At 36.9% G+C, this 22,909-nt stretch overlaps 2 protein-coding genes across 3 annotated transcripts in view; both read left to right on the top strand.

Annotated features, from left to right (window-relative positions):
• LOC136252030 (uncharacterized) overlaps window positions 1–13,358 on the top strand; it is a 36,781-nt gene extending 23,423 nt beyond the window's left edge. For both annotated transcript variants that reach the window (XM_066044368.1, XM_066044367.1), the window contains exons 12-21: window positions 499–585; window positions 1,712–1,798; window positions 5,766–5,870; window positions 6,011–6,064; window positions 6,119–6,412; window positions 8,247–8,300; window positions 8,566–8,631; window positions 9,454–9,543; window positions 10,017–10,259; window positions 11,332–13,358. In XM_066044368.1, coding sequence (XP_065900440.1) covers window positions 499–585; window positions 1,712–1,798; window positions 5,766–5,870; window positions 6,011–6,064; window positions 6,119–6,412; window positions 8,247–8,300; window positions 8,566–8,631; window positions 9,454–9,543; window positions 10,017–10,259; window positions 11,332–13,208 — 2,957 coding nt within the window. In that variant the 3' untranslated portion in view covers window positions 13,209–13,358. The remainder of the gene's footprint in view (window positions 1–498; window positions 586–1,711; window positions 1,799–5,765; window positions 5,871–6,010; window positions 6,065–6,118; window positions 6,413–8,246; window positions 8,301–8,565; window positions 8,632–9,453; window positions 9,544–10,016; window positions 10,260–11,331) is intronic.
• Window positions 13,359–14,998: 1,640 nt separating this feature from the next.
• LOC136252029 (uncharacterized) lies at window positions 14,999–22,360 on the top strand. The gene is made up of 6 exons (XM_066044366.1): window positions 14,999–15,111; window positions 16,847–16,909; window positions 19,125–19,401; window positions 19,446–19,495; window positions 20,184–20,234; window positions 21,817–22,360. The coding sequence occupies exons 2-6, from the start codon at window positions 16,867–16,869 to the stop codon at window positions 22,344–22,346; spliced, it is 951 nt and encodes a 316-aa protein (XP_065900438.1). The 5' UTR covers window positions 14,999–15,111; window positions 16,847–16,866; the 3' UTR covers window positions 22,347–22,360.
• The last annotated feature ends 549 nt before the right edge of the window (window positions 22,361–22,909 follow it).

Below are 22,909 nucleotides of genomic sequence, written 5' to 3'. Positions count from 1 at the left end.
ACATGCATAGAAACATAGTTAGGTTCAGTGGCGGAGAAAGTAGTTGATATGAGGGGGGGCTGACCAGGGGCGGATCCATACTTATGGAAGGTCAAAATGAACTGAGTCACTACATTGTGTCTGGTTTAGTAAGGTAAGACCAAAAAAAAAAAAGGTCACAGCCAGCTGACAATAGCTTCCCACCTCACCAGCTACGCGCTTATAGCTGATAAACTACATAAAAATCCTTATATAGCTCGCTACACACTGCTCTAACACTGTGACTGCTCTAAAAGAGTATCTCGATATTTATCACGGTTTTCAGCCCCACTCCAAGAAAGATAATTTCAGCGTGATATCATTCTGAGGGGCTTAGCAGACCGAGGAGGGGCTTAAGCCCCTACCCCCCCCTTTCCACCGCCTATGGTTAGGTTCTTGTATATGTTGTCGCTTACAAGCATATAAATGCAGCTGTTAATTTTGAAATTCCTTACACTCATTTTACATTCATACATATAGCTGAGAGCCAGTCAGCTGATCCATTTACACAAGCCATGGGGTCTTTGTTTGCTGGTATGGCAGGAAATCCATCAAATCCATCCCAAGGTACGTACGTACTGTATCCCTCGTACATGTGTATATTATGTTGAATGCAAAATATTTATGTGTGTGCAGGTACGTACACGTATACAGAGTTGGGGTCATTACTCAACAAAGCAACTCACCAGTTACCTAGCCTGTGCTTCGAAATGACATGGAAAAAAATGTACATACTGTATATACTCTAATTAATGCTCCCAGAAACAAGTGTACCATTTTTATTATTTACTAGCGATTTTTGTCTTTACAAGTGTGTCATGTGGCCAAGATAACTGGGGCACTACACTGTGGGTTTATTACCAGGAAGAAAGAACTATTTTTCATGATTTGTGAGAAAAGTCTGCTTTTTTGTCACACATGCAGGGTAAACCACTTACGGAAGTAACTTGAAAACTGGTCTGTGTATAGGTTAACCACCATAGCTCAAATTTTCTTGTGATTTAAAAGACATCTACAGAGTTACAAGGAAAAAACCAACTTGGGTATTTAAATACAATAATAAATAAAATATAGTCAAACAAATCTGCAATACCATACTATTGTAACTTCAGTTGTCCATATTCATCATTGTTGTGACCACACACACATCCAATTTCATCAACTTGAGAGTCCGTAACAAAGTGTGTAAATAACCTGAACTTTTCTCCGTTCATTAAGCTATGCTGGGGCCCACCAGTTACGAACTTTCAAACTAATAGCTCCTTCCACTTGTAAGTAATGTATCACCAAAATTGGTAAATTGAATGTGTGTGGAAGACTTCTTTTTTTGCAAATCCAGTCACATTGTGTATGTAGATAAGAAGACATTGGATAAAACAAGCCCCAAAACCAGTTTATGGCTGGCTTGAGATGTTTAAAATGCATAAAAGTGAAATCCACACAAATCAAACTAGGCTGTAAAAAAAGAATGCAACTTTCAAAAGTCTGGGTGTAAAACGTTGTGAAATCAAAAGTGGTGGCCAAGCGCTATGATTTAATACCAATAAATTTTAATAGCAAGCTTAACAGTAATGCAGCTGCCACCTTTGATTTCACAACCACACATACCATATATAATGCACATTAAACATAATTATTATTATTATTATTATTATTATTGAAAAGTATATACTATGTTGATATTTTATCTTAGCTGAAAGCCAGTTAGCTGATCCTTATACACAAGCTATGGGGTCTATGTTTTCCAGTGTGATGAGAAATATGATGAATCCATCAAATGGTATGTACATGATGGTGATGATACACATCTTCATTGTACTTTGCATGTACAAGCATCAATGATGGCTTGGCTAGTGAATAGCCATTGCCATACAATGATATGCAGAAGTGTGTTTACTGTACTGTAACATATGAATTAAAAACCAGTGCTCAAGGTTATCAGTTATGTAGTGGGAAGTACTGCATTGCCTCTAGATGCAAACTAAAAGCTTATGCGCACAAAGACTGTAAATGCACCTCATTCTTTTAAACAACATAACATATGTTAGGAGATTTTGCTCTAATGTGATTTTAACATGTCAGTTTGAAATATGGGTGTGACAACCTAGAAATGCTTGTTTTAATTATATAAAATGGCCTTTGAAAGCATTAATAACACTTTGTATGTTAACAACTACAAACTATACCTGCTGATCTTGTCAGTCACTGTAGCTGCTGACGTAGTCAGCTACCATGAATTTTTTGAACTGAAAGACAACATATGTCATGCACATGTGTGTCTGATAAAGAATCACAGTCAGAAAGAATTTGTGTAAATTTTCTAGACAAAGTATATGAACTTAATTTCTTTGTCCTGAAGCATACCTCTTTAGTCCGATAGTTATTGAAAATAAATGTGAGCTAATTGCTGATAACGTGTCTCAATATCATACAATACGATAGTAACTGTATACTAGGGACAACAAAGGAATAGGTGTGGCCCACGAAATAATATCGTTCCCGGCATGTGTTGAAAGATACTGACGTAGTAATAATGTTGTGAGAGCTATTTGCCCACATAATTGAAACCACAATCAATCATCAGATGCTAGTGTATAAAACAAATGGGGTGAGTGCTGTGTAGTTCTTTCACCTATCAGGTGAGTGTGCCCTGAGTGATATATATCACTTATATATGACTGATTAGGAGTTTACTAATATATACACCTGCAGCCCTTGGGCCTGTGGCCCTCGGGCTTTGGGTGTATATATATCAGCAAAATCCCTCGCAGCTGTGGTGGTATAACTATTGAATATCTGCAAGTATAGATGACCTCCCTTGTTTCACTACTTTATATTTCTATGACTCCTGATTGAATTTAGAATTCCTTGTACTTGTAAGCATATATTTTAGGTCGCTTATTATTGTATTCGTGTAAATTTGTACCTCATAAGATAATCCATCTTATGGTACGTATCACACAGTACAATAGTATTGTATAGTAGGGACGATGAAGGTGTGGGCATGGCTTGGAATAAAATATCCTGCCTGGATTTCCCCTTATGATGATATTACGGTATTGGCTGGGTAAAATCTAGCCCAAAAGTGCCTTCAGATCGGCTCTAAACATTTTTGTCAGGTTGTTACAGAATTGCAAAAAAAATTTAATGGAATTTTCTAGTGACTGCCTGTCCGATGCATTCAGGAAAGCATAGCGGAAAAGTGACTACAGCTACCAGAAATGCTTCGGATTCATTTAAGTAGAAACCTTTGGCATTTTGATATGTATAGCCTGTATGTGCACTATTGTCTTGCTTTTATCCTTCCATGTACTAGAGCGGCCATAGCACAATACGGCTTTGATCTCTGGGTATGCATGTTTCACAGTGTTCTTGCACCAACATATTGGAATACACGTGTGTGTAGTTCAGTGAGCTGCCAGACAAGATGTCATCTACCATCAGGAAATGGGACTGCTTGTGGAATGGTATTCATAAAACATATGTATGAAAGTAGACTATTGTTGTGAGTTAGTCTGGCATAGCTGCATGTAAGCTAGTATGGCGGTTATGCCATACGTTGGTGCTGTTGGTGCTGTTGGTGCTGTTGGTGCTGTTGGTGCTGTTGGTGCTGTTGGTGCTGTTGGTGCTGTTGGTGCTGTTGGTGCTGTTGGTGCTGTTGGTGCTGTTGGTGCATATCAGTAGATGCAGCTGGAATGAAGTGGACAGCCCTTGTGCATTATGAATATAATTATTAGATTCATGATTGCTGCAGATCATGATCTCACTCATGAATATAAGATTTACATATGTGGCTGTAGCTAGCTTTTTAATTGTTAGGTCATGAATAAACAAAAAAAAGTTCACAAACAAGTATATATAAGAAAATATTTAGGAATTTTAAACTAGAGTAGAGACAATACATGACCAGATTTTACAAATCAAATTGCACATCAGGCAAAATCAAACTAACACCACCAGTGGATAGCTACACTATCGTACTACTTTTTACCCTCAGTACTACTCAAACTACTCAACGCTAGTTACTCAACGCTAGTTTTAACAGACGTCTTTTCTGGGTGGTGTGAAGAGCTCAAATGGTGGTTTCTGGCCTTGTGGAGGGTCTGGCTTAGCAAGAATCAGTGGTTTACTGGTAGATAACCTGATAATCTTGGCCAGACATCTTTTCTGTTGATTTTGCTACAAATCCGTCTCAAAGAAGCCAGCACAGCCCTGTAATCTCGTGTCTGGACTCCAATCGTGGTCTGCCTTCATTTTGAAGTATATCTCTTGCTCACCTCACCACCCCTCACCCTCCATCCCCTTGTGAGCACTCGTGATACTACCTTACTTATCCAACTGCTCAGATGTTCTATCTTGTTAGGTGGGAAACTCTACAAGCAGCTATAAGTACTGGAAGTGGTCTGAAAAGTAAAAGATTGATGCATCTTTTGTGCAATTTTCATACACATTCTTACTATCCTTGCCAAGTTACTCTGACTTGAAATCATCAAAACCATTAATCTCAAAACTTCTAATGTGTGATTTGGATTGTTTTTCCAAAATCCAGTCACATGTAGCGCTGCAATAAATAGTACTGAAACATGCTGTATCTGAGTATATAGTATGTAATGTCCAGTTACAATAAGAAGTGAATATCCATACTGTGCATTTTGGTTGTAGAGTATCCATATAACAATAGGGATATTCATATCTGGACATTGCAATCCGCTCCAGCTTGTTTCAGTACTTTTTATTGCAGTTTGTCCCTACTCTAGTAGTCTAGCTTGAGATTCTTTTTCTTATACTTATGTAAAGTGTATCCTAGAACTATTCTAACTATTACTTTATAAAGTTTGTATGTCAATCGATGCACCAAAAAACCAACTGTTTCAATAATTTAATTGTCAATTATACAAGTGTAGGTATATGTACTTTCTTGAGTTATAAAACAAAGAGCGAGTGCCACGAGCAAACTTTGACTTCCGCGCCCTGTAACTTCGTGCTGGATCACAACAATTATAATTCCATGCGCTAAAAGTTTGCAAATTTATCACTGATGGTCCACCAAAAGTTTGGTAGAGATCCCACTATCGTGTATTCCAGAATATCGCCTTTTACAATGCAGTGTAGAACATGCGCACACCAACCAGTTATTACAACAAATTCTATAAACCACAAATGCCAACTTTATCAAATAACAAGTTATAAATGAAGTTATGAACTAAACAAAAGCTTTTGTTCTTTTCTTTACACACTGGGATACCTTCCTGTTGGTTGTGGAGTCGCCAAGCCTGCTCTTCGATGGGTAACGCCTCGTAACGCACAGTCAGTGTCTTGTATTGGGTGATAAATCCAACTGGAACATTGTCTCTACCTAAGAAAAGGCGTACAATTACAAATATAACTTACCAGCGTACACTATCACTTGAGAAAACACAGGAAGAACGTGTGTTGGCTACAAATCAGCTTGCGTTCGCACGTGTCATCAAAACTAGCACTTACTTTCAGGATAATTCACTCTATTGTCACTCTTGGGCGCCTAGACGATCATTTTCGTGATGATTTTCAAACGTCTTGGCCAATTTCTTTGGCGCAAAACACGGCCGCCTAACACAGATACTTTGAGTATGCGTAATATTGCCAATTATGATGTAACAGCCGCATGTGGTTATGTGGGTTGTCCCTTGAATGGCTTCAAAAACCCGCTAGCACCCTTAAAAGTCCGCAATGTTTAGTATACTATTTGTTATTGTTGTATTTTGCAGATGAAAGTGATCAGCAGTCCACATGGATGACACAACTCATGAAACAACTAGGATTGGAGCCTATAATGTCAACAGCAACTACTGCCATGCAAAGTGTAATTACAGGTACGTACATATTTCTGTCAAACATGTAAAATTATTCTTCTAGTTAAAGAGTGAAAAAGTTATGCTAACATAGTGAACGAGCAATTAAACATGTGTTGTTTACAAGTAGTTCTGTGATGGTGTTAGCATCCTTTTTTTAGAAAATCAACCGGCCTCAAGTGCTGAAAAATCGATTAATGGTCGAGGATTTTATGGTGAGTATACTTCTTATACTCTTTTCTTAAATACATACTGCATTTATGTTTCAGCATACGCTGAAGAAGACAAAGCAGCAGCATTGGCATCTTTCAATGAACATTATGATCTTATGATGATGATGGACCCTGACATTATTAAAGTGAAGCTTGTGGAACTAAAACTTTTCCCAGAAAGAAATTCTATGGATAGTGATGATCCTCCCCCTGAGTGTAGCACCCAAATGAAGTTATTACTGAAGGAAGTCAAAGCTATTATATTAGCTAAAGGAGCTGCTAAATTTATTGACTTTGTTGAAGTTATCGTCAAACAGGAACAATATGATGAGTTGGGGAATCATATGATAGGTAAGAAGTGTAATACTGTATGTGTGTATAGATATGTACATAAATGCGCGTGTGTGTGTAGATGCCTACAGTATGACATACAGAATGACAGTATTGTACTGTAGAAATCACGATGGCTTGCATTTTCCCAACAATATCATCCTCAGCTTTTCTTCGCAAGGTCTTGAAATTTTATTTGGCTGGATGTACCCAAGCCCAAACTTTCCTTCAGAACAGCCAGAAATGCCAATAAGTTGCCTACATAACTTTTTGTATGCTATTTTGTCAACCACAGTAGCTATGTTGCATGCAGCATGGACTTACCTTTGCCTGTCATTGTGTCCCATTTCCCAGTGAAACGTGTCAGTATGTCAATGGTTCATGTGTTGTTTACCTCATAAGAATAAAACTATACTTCACTACCGTAAGTCTAAACACCATAGGTAGATTGATTCTGAACTTTACATATTGCTTTGCATGCGTAAGGCTGTGTAGCAAGCAGAGCAAAGCCGAAAACTAAGTAACTAGTACTTTGTACAAGGACATGCATTTTGTACATACGGTACCGCTCATATTCAATGTCATCTCGTAAGAGTGCAAGCGATTTAAAAAGTTGCTAATTAAAGGGAGTGGGACCCATTTTGCTCGCAAGTATTCATCCCAAACGAAACAGGATGAATACTCGCTAACAAAACAGGTTCCACACCCTTTAATTAGCAAGTTTTTTAATTGCTCACACTCTTGTGAGACAACAATGCATTTGAGTGGCAACCGTACTTGTGTACATAAACTCTATATGTGACATAATTTTAGAAAACCGTCAATCTACGCACAATAGTACTTTTATAATAAAACGCATTTAATAACAATGGATAAAATGCAAGCTCCAGAAAAAATTTACGCAAGTTTTTATTGCCGTGCTGGTCGGTGAATTGGCACTACAGTGGATAAATCCTGGGCATCATCGTGTTCCCCTATTCATAGGGACAATCTTTGTTTCATCTTCATACACAGGTGGTTTTCAGAGTTACAGATGTTTGTTTACGTTGCAGTGACAAAAGAATTTACTAAGATCTTTCTTCAATGACTTTGCCTTCCTTCCGGATTACAGAAGAATACCTACGGCAAAAACTATACCTTGGTGGATTCACAACTTCATGGTGCACACAATGAGCAAGAATTCAACTCCATACGCCATTGTATCAGTAAGTTATGATGGTTTGTATAAGCGCCTGTAGATTATTTTCTCGGTGTCTTCTGTACATATTGATTTATTCGCTCGTCCAGCTGTCTACTACTGTATTTCCCACACTGTTTAACTTATGAAGCTGAAACTTAGCTAGTCCATTCCTCTGCCCTTGTAGACAACAAAGAACCAATAAAACGAATTTTGATAAATGTGCGTATATCGACGGTCTTCTAAAATTCAGTCACATATGCCTATTCGGTGTGTTACTATGTATGTATGCACAGGTACAAACATGCACGTGCGTATATGTAATGTGGCATCCCTGTCTGCCCTATGATGATTATATGTGACCGGATTTGCAAAAAGGTACCTTTTTCACACATAAAATTTGACCCATTTTTTCAACTTCCAAATGTTGTAACTTTTGTATCATTGCAAGCATGTGTCTGCAATTTTCCATAAATATGCCTACATTTGTTGGTTACATTTTGATACAAACAGAAAGTCAATCAGTGCAAGGAGTCAACAGTTATGACATTTTGTTTGCTGGTATGTCAAATGTGTGGAAAAGGTACCTTTTTGCAAATCCGGTCACATATATACATGTAGTACCTTTCAGCTGTTGTATTAATCTTGCTAATGCATACATTTTATTTTACATTGTAGACTTTTACAGATCCAGTGGCGCTGTTACAATTCCAGAAGAAATGAACATTTGTGGTATGTAATACTCATTTTTAATACTGTGCTGCATGTGACAGGATCTGAAAACCTTGCCTTCCAAACATGCTATCGATTGTTGTTTTCATACATTGCCAATTTCCAATTCTTTGTGCAGCACTGTTAATGTGGTGCACTTTAGAAGTAATTACTGTAACACTGTTGTGTAAACTATATGGCACAGTGCAATTGGTAATCAGTGTTCTTATCTTTATAAATGGTACTGAGTGCTGTATACATGTACATGACGATTTTATATATATAGTGGCCTCATTGTCAAGAACTGCCTTAATGGAATTCATGCAGTTTCGCCAAAGACAATTAGACACAGGTATGTAAAAGTGACTCCATTTTGTATTCATACATTGGGCATTTTCATGGATTTTAACATTTCTAAGTTTGTTATGCACAAGGGTAGTGTAGGCACGATCTCTCCAGAATTACACAGTTTGTAAGAAATAGGTGTCAAAATCACCAATCCAAATGACACACTGATCCAAATATATAGTAATCTGGATCAGAACTGAATGTGATCTGGTTTGATAAAAATACAGGCATCCACTAAACCTATATTTCTGGCACTATTATTAATTGGTTCAGTGTTACCGTAAAGTCGGGTTGTTAAGCGCATGCGCTTATAATTTTTGGAAAAAAACTTTTTGCAAAAATCATAGTATCTGTTAGGCGCATATGCCTAATAAATAATTGTGGTGAGTGTAACACAGAATCACTACGTTGTGAGAGTAGTTAATAGTCACCACGCCAGTGTGTAAGAATATTTGACTCCATTTCTGAGTGAAATCCTTCGTGATAAACAAATTATCATTATCCAGATTGCTGATTTGCTATATGCATAGCAAAGGGATACCTCAACAGAGACGTAAGTGCTTGAGAAGACATTAATGGTTCAGTACTCTCAGCTTTTCTTGACAATACTTGCTGTGTGTAGCTGTATCGTCGCATATGCCCATGTGCACTTATCATCCATGGTTAATTACAGAAATGTGTATGTGCTTAACATATAATATGCAATTAACAGATGCATGTGCTTAACAACCCGACTCTACGGTATGATATATGCTTGTGAATACAGATTTAATATAGAGTATGTGTCAATAGGTACGTGTATAATTATTGTAAATTGCTATTTCAGGGACCTCTGATACAGTGAGTATTGCACAAAAGATGATGAACATAGAATGGGTGACTTTAGATGATATTGCATCATGCGGAGAAGTTAGAGGTAATGTTTGACTTTTATGTAAAACTACGTGTGTCAATGGTAGTGAAGGTTTTGTTCTTTTGTCAGTTTTTTCCGATTACTCTTTAGATAGCAAGTGATCGTTTCTTTGTGAAATTACATACCTAGAATTCTGTACCTGTAAAGAATGTGAATATTGTTTTGTGCACATCAAATTTTCATCTTTCAATTCATTCATTTGAAAGATGTGGGTAATTTGATGAAGTGTGAACTACAAAATAGTGGATCAGAATCCTGGATCCTAATCCAGACAAATTATGACTGCAGTAATTCATTATACGCACTGTGTAACTTTACTCTTGACTGTAGCCTATTACAAACTGGTTGACAATTACAATGCTGAATTTATTTTTCTAAAAAAGAAGGTTTTATATGAAATATTTTGTCACTTGTAATGCACACTGGGTGTATACAGTACAACACTACATATTTCACTGTGTCTTTAATTTTTACAGGGAAAAGGCCTGACCTAATATACATCCAAAGATTGCTTCTTAAGGACAAAGGTAGATATTGGAAACAAATTGGCAGGGAACTTGGAGTAGATAGTGCGAGTCTTAATGGTATTGAAGTAAAGTATGCTACACATTGCAACAAAATTGTTTCCTGCTGTTATGCGACAATGAAGAAATGGCTTGAGGAAGACACCGATGCTACTTGGGAGAAACTAATCAATGCACTGAAACTGATCCAAATTGGTGAGATGTTATACGTAGCTACTAAATAAATAAGTACATGCATAGAGCCTGCACAAGTTTAAAGTACTTATAATAATCAAACAGTACAGTACTATTTAATAGGGCTCCCTCCTAATATGAACGGCGTCTACCAAAATGCTGCCATTAAAAATCATCATAGTAATGTCACACATGATGAAAAGTAGCCTTACAGGAATGTCTTAGTGCATGTGTTAAAAAGAACAAGAAAACACTTACAGAAGGCCAAATATTGAACTTTGTTTTAAAAACTGCCATAACTTGATTTTGGTGTGCCAGCTTGCCTGCCTGCCTGACCACAGTTGCAAGGCTAGAAGCCAAATGATGCAGCACATGCATATGGCCACCATCTCACCACAATTACAAACTCGCGTGTGGAATGTGCCTTTTCTGGTTCCAAAGAATGTCTGCTTTCTACAGTTTGCCTTTGAATTGCATGGTTGTCTTCTTCTTCATGTAAGGAGGAGGCATTAACTTTCCATGTTGACACTTTCATTCGAGGATTGTATTTAGAAGCTATTTGAAGTGCTTCAGCTACTGTTAAGATGGAGTAGGTACCGGTAGCTGCACTTGTTACTTGATAAACAAATGATTGTATTATGACCACACCCTCAAACAATCAGAACATGTCACCATGCATGCCCCTAAATGATCTAGCTGCAATCAGCTGCAGTTTTGCTGTAGAAAACAAGACAAGGCATTGAACCACACCCCCAAATCTATTGCATAGCTCACTCGAAATAAGCAGCAAGATCGAGATACATAAAGCAGTCACAGCCGCATGTGTATAGCACCAATGCTATATCAAAACAAGTCAACAAACTAGTGCAATTAAAATTTTATTAATTTAGAAATGAAGTAGGGTTCCTATGATACAACAAGAGGATATGATTGATGGTAGGGTTACATCACATACGTATATCTATTTGGAAATATCCCTACATTGGCATTCTACCACCATGCCAAAGTAGGATTTTCCCACATAGTTATGTAGTGCAATGCAACCATCATCGCAATTATAAGTTGTAGTTATATTATGTGTTTTGCACAACAGATGTTGTCTACCAACCTCCACCACCACTTCCATTGTACTACATCCAGCGGCAAAGCATTTTACAAACAGTTACAGATGCACTAGTAGTTGATTCTAGTGCTGCTCTGACTGTGGCACTTATTGGAGCAGGAGGAATTGGAAAATCTACACTGGCCAAAATGTTGTGTCATCAGCCTCCTGTTCAAATGAATTTCCTATCTGGTTTTCTCTGGATAAAATTGGGACCAGTACCAGGAAAGCCTTTCAACTTACTCTCACAACTTTATCTAAATCTAACTGGACTGCCATGGACACAACCTGAAACTGATGAAGAAAAGGAAGTCACTGAAGAAGAATTGGTGACTTGCTTGTCTGAAGAGATTGATACTCTATGCAAGAATCATGCTAATAAGCTTTTGGTTATCATTGATGATGTGTGGGAAGTGGAAGATGCTAAAGTGTACATTGATACATTTGCAAGTTGCAAAATTGTTCTTACCACCCGCAAGAGTGACATTTCAACTACAATCAATTGTAAACATGTGATTCCTGTGAAAGGCATGGACCAACGTGAAGCAGTTGAATTCCTAACAATACCAGAATTTCAACCGCTTGATGCTGCATCATTTGAGCAACTTACGGAACTTGCATTGAGTGTACACAAGTCTCCACTGCTACTAAATCTTGTCAGGGGACAATTAGGTCAGCAACACAAAGCAATGCCAAATCGGTCTTCTGCTTCTATTATAAAGCAAACCTTTAAAAAGCTGAGTAATTGTGGACTAGCTGAATTTGATCCAATAGAACCTAACTTGGAGAATGCCATTAATGCCTGTGTTAGAGCGAGTTTAGTATTTTTAAATGAAGATGACCTGCATAGACTGGCAAAGCTTGCGACAACATTTACATTTGGCAAAGTTACATCAAAATCACTGCTGTTTTGTATTTGGGGACGAAATTTAGAAATTGTTGATTGCTGCTGTTCCATACTACAGTCCATGGGGCTTTTGTCATACACTTCACTACCTACTTTTGCTAATACAGATGACACTCATGGCATTGAAATTCATCCAGCAATTATGCAATACTTCTTTGAGAGTTTTTCAGAAAGCAAAGATGTAAATGAAGTTTTACAAAAGTTTCTGTTAGATGCATCATTTGTACAGCAGTACATGCAAAGCAACCTTGAGTCTATAAGCATGCGAGTGGATGCAGATCACTGCAAGTTTTACTTATACAACATGGTGGATTCCATTATCATTCCAATATACATTAAAACAATTCCACTCATGCTTCAAGCTATTATAAAACTAAGTGTTGAAGATTTTCCTGATGTGTCAAGAAGGCTTCCACAAGTGAAGAAGGAAACATTCCTGACGCTGAGAGAAAAGTACAAGAAAACTGTAACATTTCTTAACAGTGGACATGGTGATCAAGCAATATCCTATATAAACATATTGCTAGACAGTTACCTGAAATTACTGAAAGAACTAATTGACATTATTAGCACATCCAATAAAGTGCCTATAGCTACAAGACTCCAATTGAATTATTATTTTAGTTATTTGAAACCCATGCCAGTCCAAATTAAACTTTACATTACTATGCGATCTGAGTTGTATGCGATGGTAATTTCAAGAGAGGATACACAGAAACAACTTGAAATAATACAAAAGTTTGGTAGTCGTTACACTGAAGTATTGACTCCTATGCTGCAAGACTCAATGGGACTCTATCAAAAATTTCTGCCTGAAATGATGAGTGATCCAAACATACTATCCACCATAATGCAACTTCCACTGCAGCAGTCAGGTCTTGATATGAATGATCTCATTTCTGCTGGAATGTCAGCATTTTCAGGGAACACAAGTGCCGCACAAAATTGTAATATGTCATAACACACTTTTAATTTTGGCTGTAAGCATTATAACAGTGTGACTTTCAAATTTTGCATTTACACTATGCACACTTTTACTGGCTTAGATGTACATAATTTGACGTGTATATGCATGTGTAATGATAAGGTATGCATCACTGTGTGATTGGTACACATTCACTTTGCATGGTGCTCATGCTGTAGTTATATTTCTCTACATATGTGGTCCAGTTCTTATCAATGTCACCACAACCATAGCATGTAATATGAAGGGCCTTAGTAGTCCTTGTACATATGAAAGACAAAATCTATTTAATATGTCTTAGATTATTAATGGTTTAATCTTAATTCCTGATCATTATTAGTAGTTTTTGTCATTTTCTGCATAAGCTATTATATTTTTAAAATTGTGGTGTGGAATTCAAAATGAGCATTATGTTCATAATGCTAGCAGGTACGTACCTACTGTATATTATGTGAGCTAAGCTATAGGCTGGTGCCTATATAATAGTACATAACAACTACAGTTCTAGTAAGCTGGTTTCTTTAATGTCAGCTAGCTAGGCTTTTTGGTGCTATGTCCTAAAATGGTGCATAAGCAGAATATGTGACTGGATTTGTGAAAAGATACCTTTTCCACACATTTTACATGCCAGCAAACAAAATGACGTAACATTAAATTTTAACTCCTTATACTGATTATAACTTGCATTTAATTTCAGCGAGATACTTTATCTGTATTCATAGAAAATTTCAAGCAATTATATGTAATGATAAAACCTTTTCGCAAATCCGGTCACATATGTAGAATTGTGTAATTCTGTATGCAGGTGCTGGCCAGTGACCCTAAAAGTGCTTATTGTACATACAGTGTAGAGAAGTAGTGTTGGTTGAGTGTACGTAATTCATTATTAATTATAAGGAAAATGTTCCAACACAGGCTACCTGTTACCATAATTGATTAACTAAAGTCTTCTCAGTAAAAGCTAGCCGTTTTCTTACTCCTTCAAGTTGAGCTGCAAAGTGAAAATGTTTCCTGTGCTGTAAAGTGAAAACCAGCCTTCTCATGTGCATGTGATCATGACTAATAACAGCAACAATTAATGACGGAAATTTGAGGCAGTAGGCTAGGATGAAAAGTGATGCAAATAGCAAACAATTAATCAAGTTTGTCTGGCCTTGTCAATTGCAAATTGCACATTGCAACAAATTAATTATAACGTATGTAGCTCAACTCAAACCCTTGACTAGTTTCTAGTCATTGCAAACTTCACTGCACTGTTTTGTTTATCCAGGGATGACAGCATCAGTTAAAATTAATATACTTTAGGATTAAGGAAGAAAATCCATCCCTCCTGGAGGAGACTGAGTGTGGCCCCGACTAGACTTGGGTGACCTGCAGTTCGATTCCTGGGGTTGGAGGGATTTTTTTTCTTACTTTGGCCCCTTTTCTGTTACACCTTTTCAGCTATAAGTCACTAAGTCTACGGTCCTTGAAATTAGGTTAGGCAATCCTAAGGCTGCAGCACATGTTGCTGCAGACCTTCAGTGCTGGTCACTGTAAAGCATTAATACAATACAATACAATACAATACAATACAATACAATACAATACAATACAATTAGCTAGACTTCCCTTCAGCTGTACCCTGATAACAACATTCATGCATGCAGAAGTCTCCCCCCCAGCTGTATGGTATAGGTATTGTATATCTGAGCACATATAGAGCTCGCACAGAATAGCAAACTCGAAGATTAGCCTGGCGAGTCTATAACCTACTGGTTTGTACAGTTGGAGTTATCACGTGACATTTATTATTATTATTTGACGCGCGTATAATTGGCACATGAGGAAACAGGAAAAGAACCTTGAACAAGTACGCCACAGTCCACAGAGATAGCTACAGCAGTCGTTTCGTCAAAAGGTACGGTTACGTTCGTAAGCTGTGTACTGTATGCGTATGATTCACGTGTGCTGATAGATATTAAAATCGGGCACAAGTACAATAACAAGTTGCCATCTCATTGATTTTTTGAGTTTACAGTCTTTTTGTCCAGCACTTTTACCATCTGGTGCTGGGGGTGGTGGCGAGGGGTGCAGGCACCCTTGGAGAAAAAAAAAAAGTACAATAACAGGAGGGTCGCGGCACAAAGTCACTCACTGTACGTAAATCTGCGACCACATTCAAGCTCTCAATGATGTCTAAATTCGTGTAAAGTTAACGATCAAAGACAATAATTAGAAACCCACAATTGAAAAGTTTAAATACTCGCTCTTAAGTCGCAGGGCAGTGAAATTGGTTCTTAGTTACAGCAAAGGACTTTTGACCACTCGCAGATGTACGTACAGCGTGTGTATATGTGACACCCCCTTAAATGATGTGTGCATATTTCATATGTATTGCAGTAGCCTACAGTAATTGGGGATACATTGGATGTGCCTGTTGCATCACACACACTAATGCTCTACTAAGTAGGTCAAGCTTGTAAAACTACAAGCAGGATGTGAGAACAAAGATTAGTATTTGTCAAGCATTGACTCCTAGCCTTGGTGAGCTTTTTTCAGCTCTTCCATATATTTGAAGGTTACTAATATATTTCCTTTGTTAGTGGAAAACACCTTGTTCTTCTATTTCACATATTTCCAATAAAGGTTTTCCGTTGCTGTCTGCATCAAATTTATTTATGAAAAAATCATTAGTGCTGTGTTGTGAAACTCATCTTACCACAGTCAGCAGTAGGGAGTACACAATGGCTATTGACGTGTGTGTGTGTCATTGATGTTGATTCATTGGAACAAATCAAATATCAAGCACATTAGTTTGTCAATTTTTGGTGAGTTTGAGGCAAGCTAGAATTGGAAGAGTGTGGCACATCCTGCCAAGTTACTTTGAACTCACCAAAAAAATTGCATTCTAAAAGACAATGTAGTTGTACTAATGTATCATGACTACCTAAGGGCTAATTAGGGTCACTTTGGTTTCGGAGCTGTCCTAATAAGCACTGTGTAAATTTGTCAACAAGAAATATATTATCCAAGTGTACTAATTCAGAAATCGTGGTGTGAATGCATTGTTTACACTTCTTGTTGAAACTTACCTGTCTTTCCTGTTTTTTGGTCAGCCTCAATAGTCACTGGTGGCTTCTTATTAATGCTGAAATGAATAGCATTTTTTACTATTCGAATAGTTGTGAACAAAATGACCGAATATTCGATTATTCTTTAAAGTTTATACTTCTATTGAATAAGTACTGAAACCTTTTGTTAGGGAGCAAGGTAAAGCCTAAGAGCTATTTCTATCTTTTCTAAAATAAATTTTTTACGGCATAGATACATCACTTCATTCACAATCTTAAGTTTCAAGGCTGGCTTTTCCATTTGAACACAGTGTACAAAGTGCTAGCAATTATCCGAATAGTGTGGTAACAAATTGAATAGTGCCATACCGACCGAATAGTCAAATAACCGAATAATCGTTTCAGCACTACTTCTTATTGCCACTGATGATCAGTGTCAATGCTCAATAACAATGGCCTTTCAAGAATTGTACTATTTGATGTTCACCTATCCTGTTTGTTTCATTTACATCAAATTAGTATTGTGTATTCGTCTTAAATCATCACATGTATACCATTAGTGTACACTGCATTTCATTGTAGGATAAGTTGGTGATCCACTAATGGCGGTTCAAGTAACTCAAACTGAAGATATCTTGTTACAAGGTACTGTATGTCTATCATAATTTCTTATAGTGATACCTTCACAAAGTGACAAGGCCATGCAGTATAGTATGTTAAGCATTGCTGATATTATAAGCCTTTCCTTATCTGGAGAGGTGGCCACTAAGTGAGGTGTAATTGTATGTCTGTTCTTACATGTAGTGTATGGAGACCATATAGGTTTCCATTTTTTTCCAAAAAAAAGTTACTGAGTGTCTCCATTATGCCTTCAAAAGTCCTCCAAATGTGGTATTTATATTTAATTTTTACTACAGTAGTGAACTGGTAAATTGCCTTCAGCCAACATTTGGTACAATCAACAATTGTGGTGATGCTATAATTATATAGAATAGATGTTTTCACCAAAAACATATGTGACCCGCTGAGCGAAAACCCGGCCATTTTCACAAAATTCTATTTTGCTATTACAACGTATTGAAACAAACGGTAAAAATACATGTGCTACATGAAAATTTTATGCACGTATTAGGGCTGAGCGATACTATCGTTTTAGCGATATATTGTGATATTTTGAAAGTATTGATATCGTAATATTTTGTTATTTAACTATCATGATACCATGCCTGTACATTGTGTCATTAAAAGTTCATTTTTATGCAGTATTTAGCTAAGAATCCTTGTAAGTGATAAAGTCCACCCACTTGGTTTCCCCTGCAGAGAGGTGTGAACAGCATAACATAACCTCAAAGCATGTGTTATGTTACTGTAAACAAGGATGATAGTGGCTAGTTTGCTATCACCTGTAAGGACTTCCTGCAGGAATGCTGAGCAATACACTATGTAGTAGCAGCTATGATTGACTTATTCATAAGTATCGTGAACTATTCAGTATCGTGAATAGTGGCTTTAGTATCGATCGTGATACTAAAATGGCAGTATCACTCAGCCCTAGCACGTATTAATCAAAGGCTCAAATCAATAAAACCTATACACCACCTGATGCTCCTGTTCATTGGGAGTAAGAAAATCTTTGTTTTGTGTTTGTACAGCATATGGTTCGTGAGTTATGGATGTTTATGCATGATGCAATTAAAGTGTACCATCGTAATTTAATTGTTGAAATGGCCCTCTTCTTTGTCCACACGGAGACGCACAGGGAAAACACTATATACTTTGATTGATGTGCCAGTTCACGGTGAACAGACTGAGCCAAATACCATCTTTGTAGCTTGTTTCAGTTGTGAGTTATGATTGATTAAGTAAGCGCCTGTAGTTTATTTGCTGTATTGTTGCTGTACATATCGAGTTTATTCCTGTCTCAACTGTCTATCACTATAACTCCAAGACTATTCATCACAAAAGGCTGAAACTTTGGCTGTCCACTCCTTTGTCACTATATATATAGATAACAGAGAAGCAATAAAATGGAATTTGAGTAATTTGCGAAAATGGCTGGTTTTTGCTCAGTGGGTCACATATACACATGTATGCATTATGAAATCCTTTGTTGTTTTCTCTTCCGTGTTGATCACACGGTTAGCACATCAATGAGCTTCTTGCAGTAACTATCTACACATGAGAGAGTCCAAGGACAAGCATGGACTAAGTATTGCTTTTGTGTAACTGAGTGTTTGTTACATTAGCAGGCAGAACAATGAAGCAAATGGCTACTCTTTACTTGCACCCCTAATATTTCGGGCGCACATACTGTGCATATACTCATTTAAAGTCTAGCATGTTTTGTACCTGCATATGTCTGGCAAGAGGACATTTCTGTTAATAGTTAACTGACAAGGAACAAAAGTAGGACATGCATTTGTGACTGGGTTTGTGAAAAGGTACCCTTAATTTTCACACATAAAATTTTATCCATACTTGAGAACTTCATAACTATTTTATCACTGCATTTAATTGACTGAAATTTTCCTTGACAAAAGCTACTGCATTTGGCTAAATGTTGATATAAAGAGTAACTTAATCAGTACAAGGAGTCAAATGTCTGCTGGAACTAAATCCGGCTGCATTTATAGAAAGCAGAAAGTATGTGTACTAAGATAGTGTGGTTCATTTCCCCCATATTGCACTGTTCAGTTATTCACAGCCCACACACACACACGCACACACACACACACACATACCAGTGGCAATTACCCCTTCATACGTCAGTGTAACCATGTACATATAGTCAGTGACAAAAATATGTACACAACAGAACTCGAGCACCTAAATAACAGTGCATGTTGTATTGTTCTTACAGAGCCTGTATTAGAACATCTCTTCACTTTGGTTGTCCCAAAGATCGACACACATTGGAGAACCATTGCACCTAATCTGCAGTTTGATAGTTCAAGTATAAACGCCATTGCACAGAGAGAAAATGATGTTGCCTTTAACTGCTGTTGTGAGATGCTTACTGAATGGCATAACAGACCCACTGAGAGTACTTGGGAGATGTTACTTGATGCAGTCAGGCAGGACGACAACTTGCAAGATGTCTGCAATGAAATTGAACAGGAAGTGATTCAACAGGACCAGTAAGTTGTGTAAGCTGTAAAGTTAGGATTTATGTTTTAAGTAGGAAACGATATGCAGATCAGGTACCAATTATGGAAAGTCATCATAATCAATGTAAGTATACTTTTGTCTGTATCACTATGTAATGTGACTGTGTGTCTGTCTGTCTGTGTGTCTGTGTATATATCATGTGTTCTAGATTAACATAATGTAAATTTGTGTATTTGTGTATGTAACTTTTGGGCTGGTCCCCTGGACAAATCAGTGTAAGCTGCCGTTAAGCCAAACATGACACTGGTATTTGGTTTAACTGTTTTACCACTGCCAGATGAGTTTCGAAAATGTAGCAGCCATATTATCTAGAGACATACATGTAGTAGGGCTGGGACAAAGCTTCAGAAACTTCAAAGGTTTTGTAGCCTTCAAAAGTAGTTTTACCCCTCCAAAGCTTTGTAACCATGAATACTGGCTTGTCTAAGTCAAAAATCCCTGGAAGCATGCAGTAGTATCTTGATAAAGTTTGTACAATCAAAGCAGTTTTACTAGAGCCTGTGCTACAGCAGCAGCAAAAAATATGGGCGTATACTTGTCAATTTTTATCACCAATTACTAGCATGGCATAAATAACAAAGCTTCAAAACTTTGGTAGCTTTCTTGCAAGAAGCTCGGAGGGTAAAATTTGACCTTTGTTCCAGCCCTAACATGTAGTAGTCCATACCTTTTTCATAAAATGTAGTTAGCCACTAAAGAGTAATTATTATATATTATCAATACATTGTATATACATTATCTAAATCTACAGCTTATATATTTGATTGTCCTGCATTTGGACAGCCATTTGATGATTATTCAAGTAAGTAGCAATACCGGTGTGTGTTTAATTGTTGTTTACATACACATACTGCACATGAGTATTAATCTACCTGAAAATATATAATTGCAAGTATGTCATAATACGTTACATAGTGCATGAGCACTTTGGGCAGATAAAATGCTGCCACTAGTGTTGAAAGTCCAATTGTAAACCAATAAAGTATCTCATCACCTTTCAGCCAAACAGTCTGGCCAATAATTAGTTAGATCATGAACCATAGAACTACAGGAAGTTACAATGAATTTGTTAGACTAGTAATATTACTTAGTACAAAACTGGCTTCCAATTACAGTATAGCTAACCACTAATAGAGTAAGATTTTCCTTGAACACAGTATAGCCCCCTTAGCTTACTTTTATGTCAGGAAAGTTTGAAGGTCAACACATTTGACAAATGGCAACTTTTAATTTGTCAAACCTTGAATTAGCACCTTCAAAGCCTATTATGATTTTGTGATTTTCATCAACATTTAATTCATCAAAGCTGATAACTGAGGATTCATCAACTTTTCCTTTTGTCAAAATTTCCTGTTGTGGTGTACTTCTTCCATGTTTGCAAATGGATACCTTTTGTGGACACCTTACCATTTGTAGCCAAGTAAGCTAGTTAAGGATGTCTAAAATAGTTTAAGGTGCTAAAGTAAGTGCAAAGAGTTCAGGTTACTGACCCTGAGAATTTCTAAGCCATCCTGTCACATGGTTGAAATGTGCTATATAGAAAACCATTGCCAACACTGTGTAAACAATTATTTAGTGATGCGTAGCAGCTGAACTACGTGATGATGACTCATTCAATTACTTTTCCTTGAAGAGAATGAGTGGCCATCCAAGTCTATATGCTAAACTAAAACCCACAATGTAAACTCTAAGCAGCTCAATAAAGAATCAAAGGGAACTGATGCTTTGTAGTTGCCTCAGCATCAAAGGCATCGTGGTCAGGGCTATAATCATGATATCACCCTGTGGTCAGAGCAATATGTGAAATATAACCCTGTGGTTTCTTTTGATCTGAGGTGTAAAAGTGGTATATCTACGTATGATACAGACTAGTAGTGCTGGGCAATAGCAAATTTTTCACAAGGCGATCGATAGTAATAAAAATATCACAATAACGATATGTATCATGATACTATGCAAAGACAAATCAGTAGTTAATGTAAATAAACTTGCTAATTTGTACATTGTTTACAACTAATCATTGCTCCTTTCTTGTGAAAAGACAAGAATATGGTTCATGAATAGAACCATTTAGTAGTCATTTAGAAGTGTTACATCCATCATGATGGTGTATAGGCTAAATAATTATCATGATACGAGATGAAAATTAATATCACAATACTTGATATTTTTCTTTACTATTGCCCAGCTCTACATACATACTAGGCATGTTTGTACATATGCACAGCTGTGTGTATGAGTCAGGTACTTATTGTATACTGTACAAGTATGTACATAATAAATATGTATGTTGGCTTTGTTGTGAGGGTCAAGTTTTTTGAGCAGGTAATTTCACATGCAATCATACACAGGGATGTTGTACATAATTATATACTTGTATGTAGGTGCCTTGCCGTCTTCTGAAAACTTTATTCTAAAATCCCAAACCAAGAGTATAACCGAACAATTCATAGAAAAATGTGAAACTACACGCTACCCCAGCAATGTAACATTGTTAAAGTCAATCAACTCCAACTGTGAGCAACAATTTGATAAAGTTAGTCAAGTGATACAGTACAAAATTGATGTACTGAACAATGAAATGCAAAAAAAGTTTGAAAGGTTAGCAACAAGAGATGACATAGCTCAAACCCAGAAACAACAGTATCCAAAGGATTATGAACGACGCATAGAGTCCCTTAAACGGTTGTTACACCGTCAGCAAGCAATACATGAAGACAACAACGAAATGTTAAAGCTACTGCAAGACAACATTCATTACCAGAACAATGTGTTGTTTAGTGTGTTTGTTTGTTTTGTACTAGCTATTTTAGCTTTGTGCTTATATAATGTTTTATATGTGTTTCTGATTGTATTCATTTGTTTCCAATTGTATGTACTCAACCTAGCATTTTTTCATACTCATGATAAATAAATTTTTTTAGTAAAGCAGTAAACAAAGGTGACAAACCTAAATATGTGGACTGAAAACATTACTAAAAATATGTCTCTACTGTACATATATAATGTGGGAACTTTGTTTATATTGCACATTTCATGCTACTAGATTCAGAAACCATAATATTATGGTTTATGTGAAGATCCCTGAATGCATATCATTTACGTATTTCAACAAAGAAATAGTATACGTTCCCTGCAGTAGTGTAATTCTGAAATTGTCTCTGTTGGCTGAAACAATAAAAATACTCTAATAAGCAATCGCACAACTAATTGACTATCAGGAGCTTATCGGCTGCTGAAGGTAGTTCCTGGCATATTATGTAGTAGTTGTAACATGGGCACGAGTGATTTGCCTGAAATATACACACGAGCACGAGGGCGCAGTGCTATTATACCACTTATACACCTTCTCTTCCCTTTGAAGTGAGGTGTGAAAGTGGTATATACATATATATGAGAGTAATCTCAAAATCTGTCACCAGCTAGTGGAATTTATATTCCTACCAGGATTTGTAATGCTAAACCTCTAAATACACT

This window comes from Dysidea avara, chromosome 4 (genome assembly GCF_963678975.1).
Source record: "Dysidea avara chromosome 4, odDysAvar1.4, whole genome shotgun sequence".
NCBI classification, from domain to species: domain Eukaryota; kingdom Metazoa; phylum Porifera; class Demospongiae; order Dictyoceratida; family Dysideidae; genus Dysidea; species Dysidea avara.
This window is presented reverse-complemented; position numbering and strand designations above follow the sequence as displayed.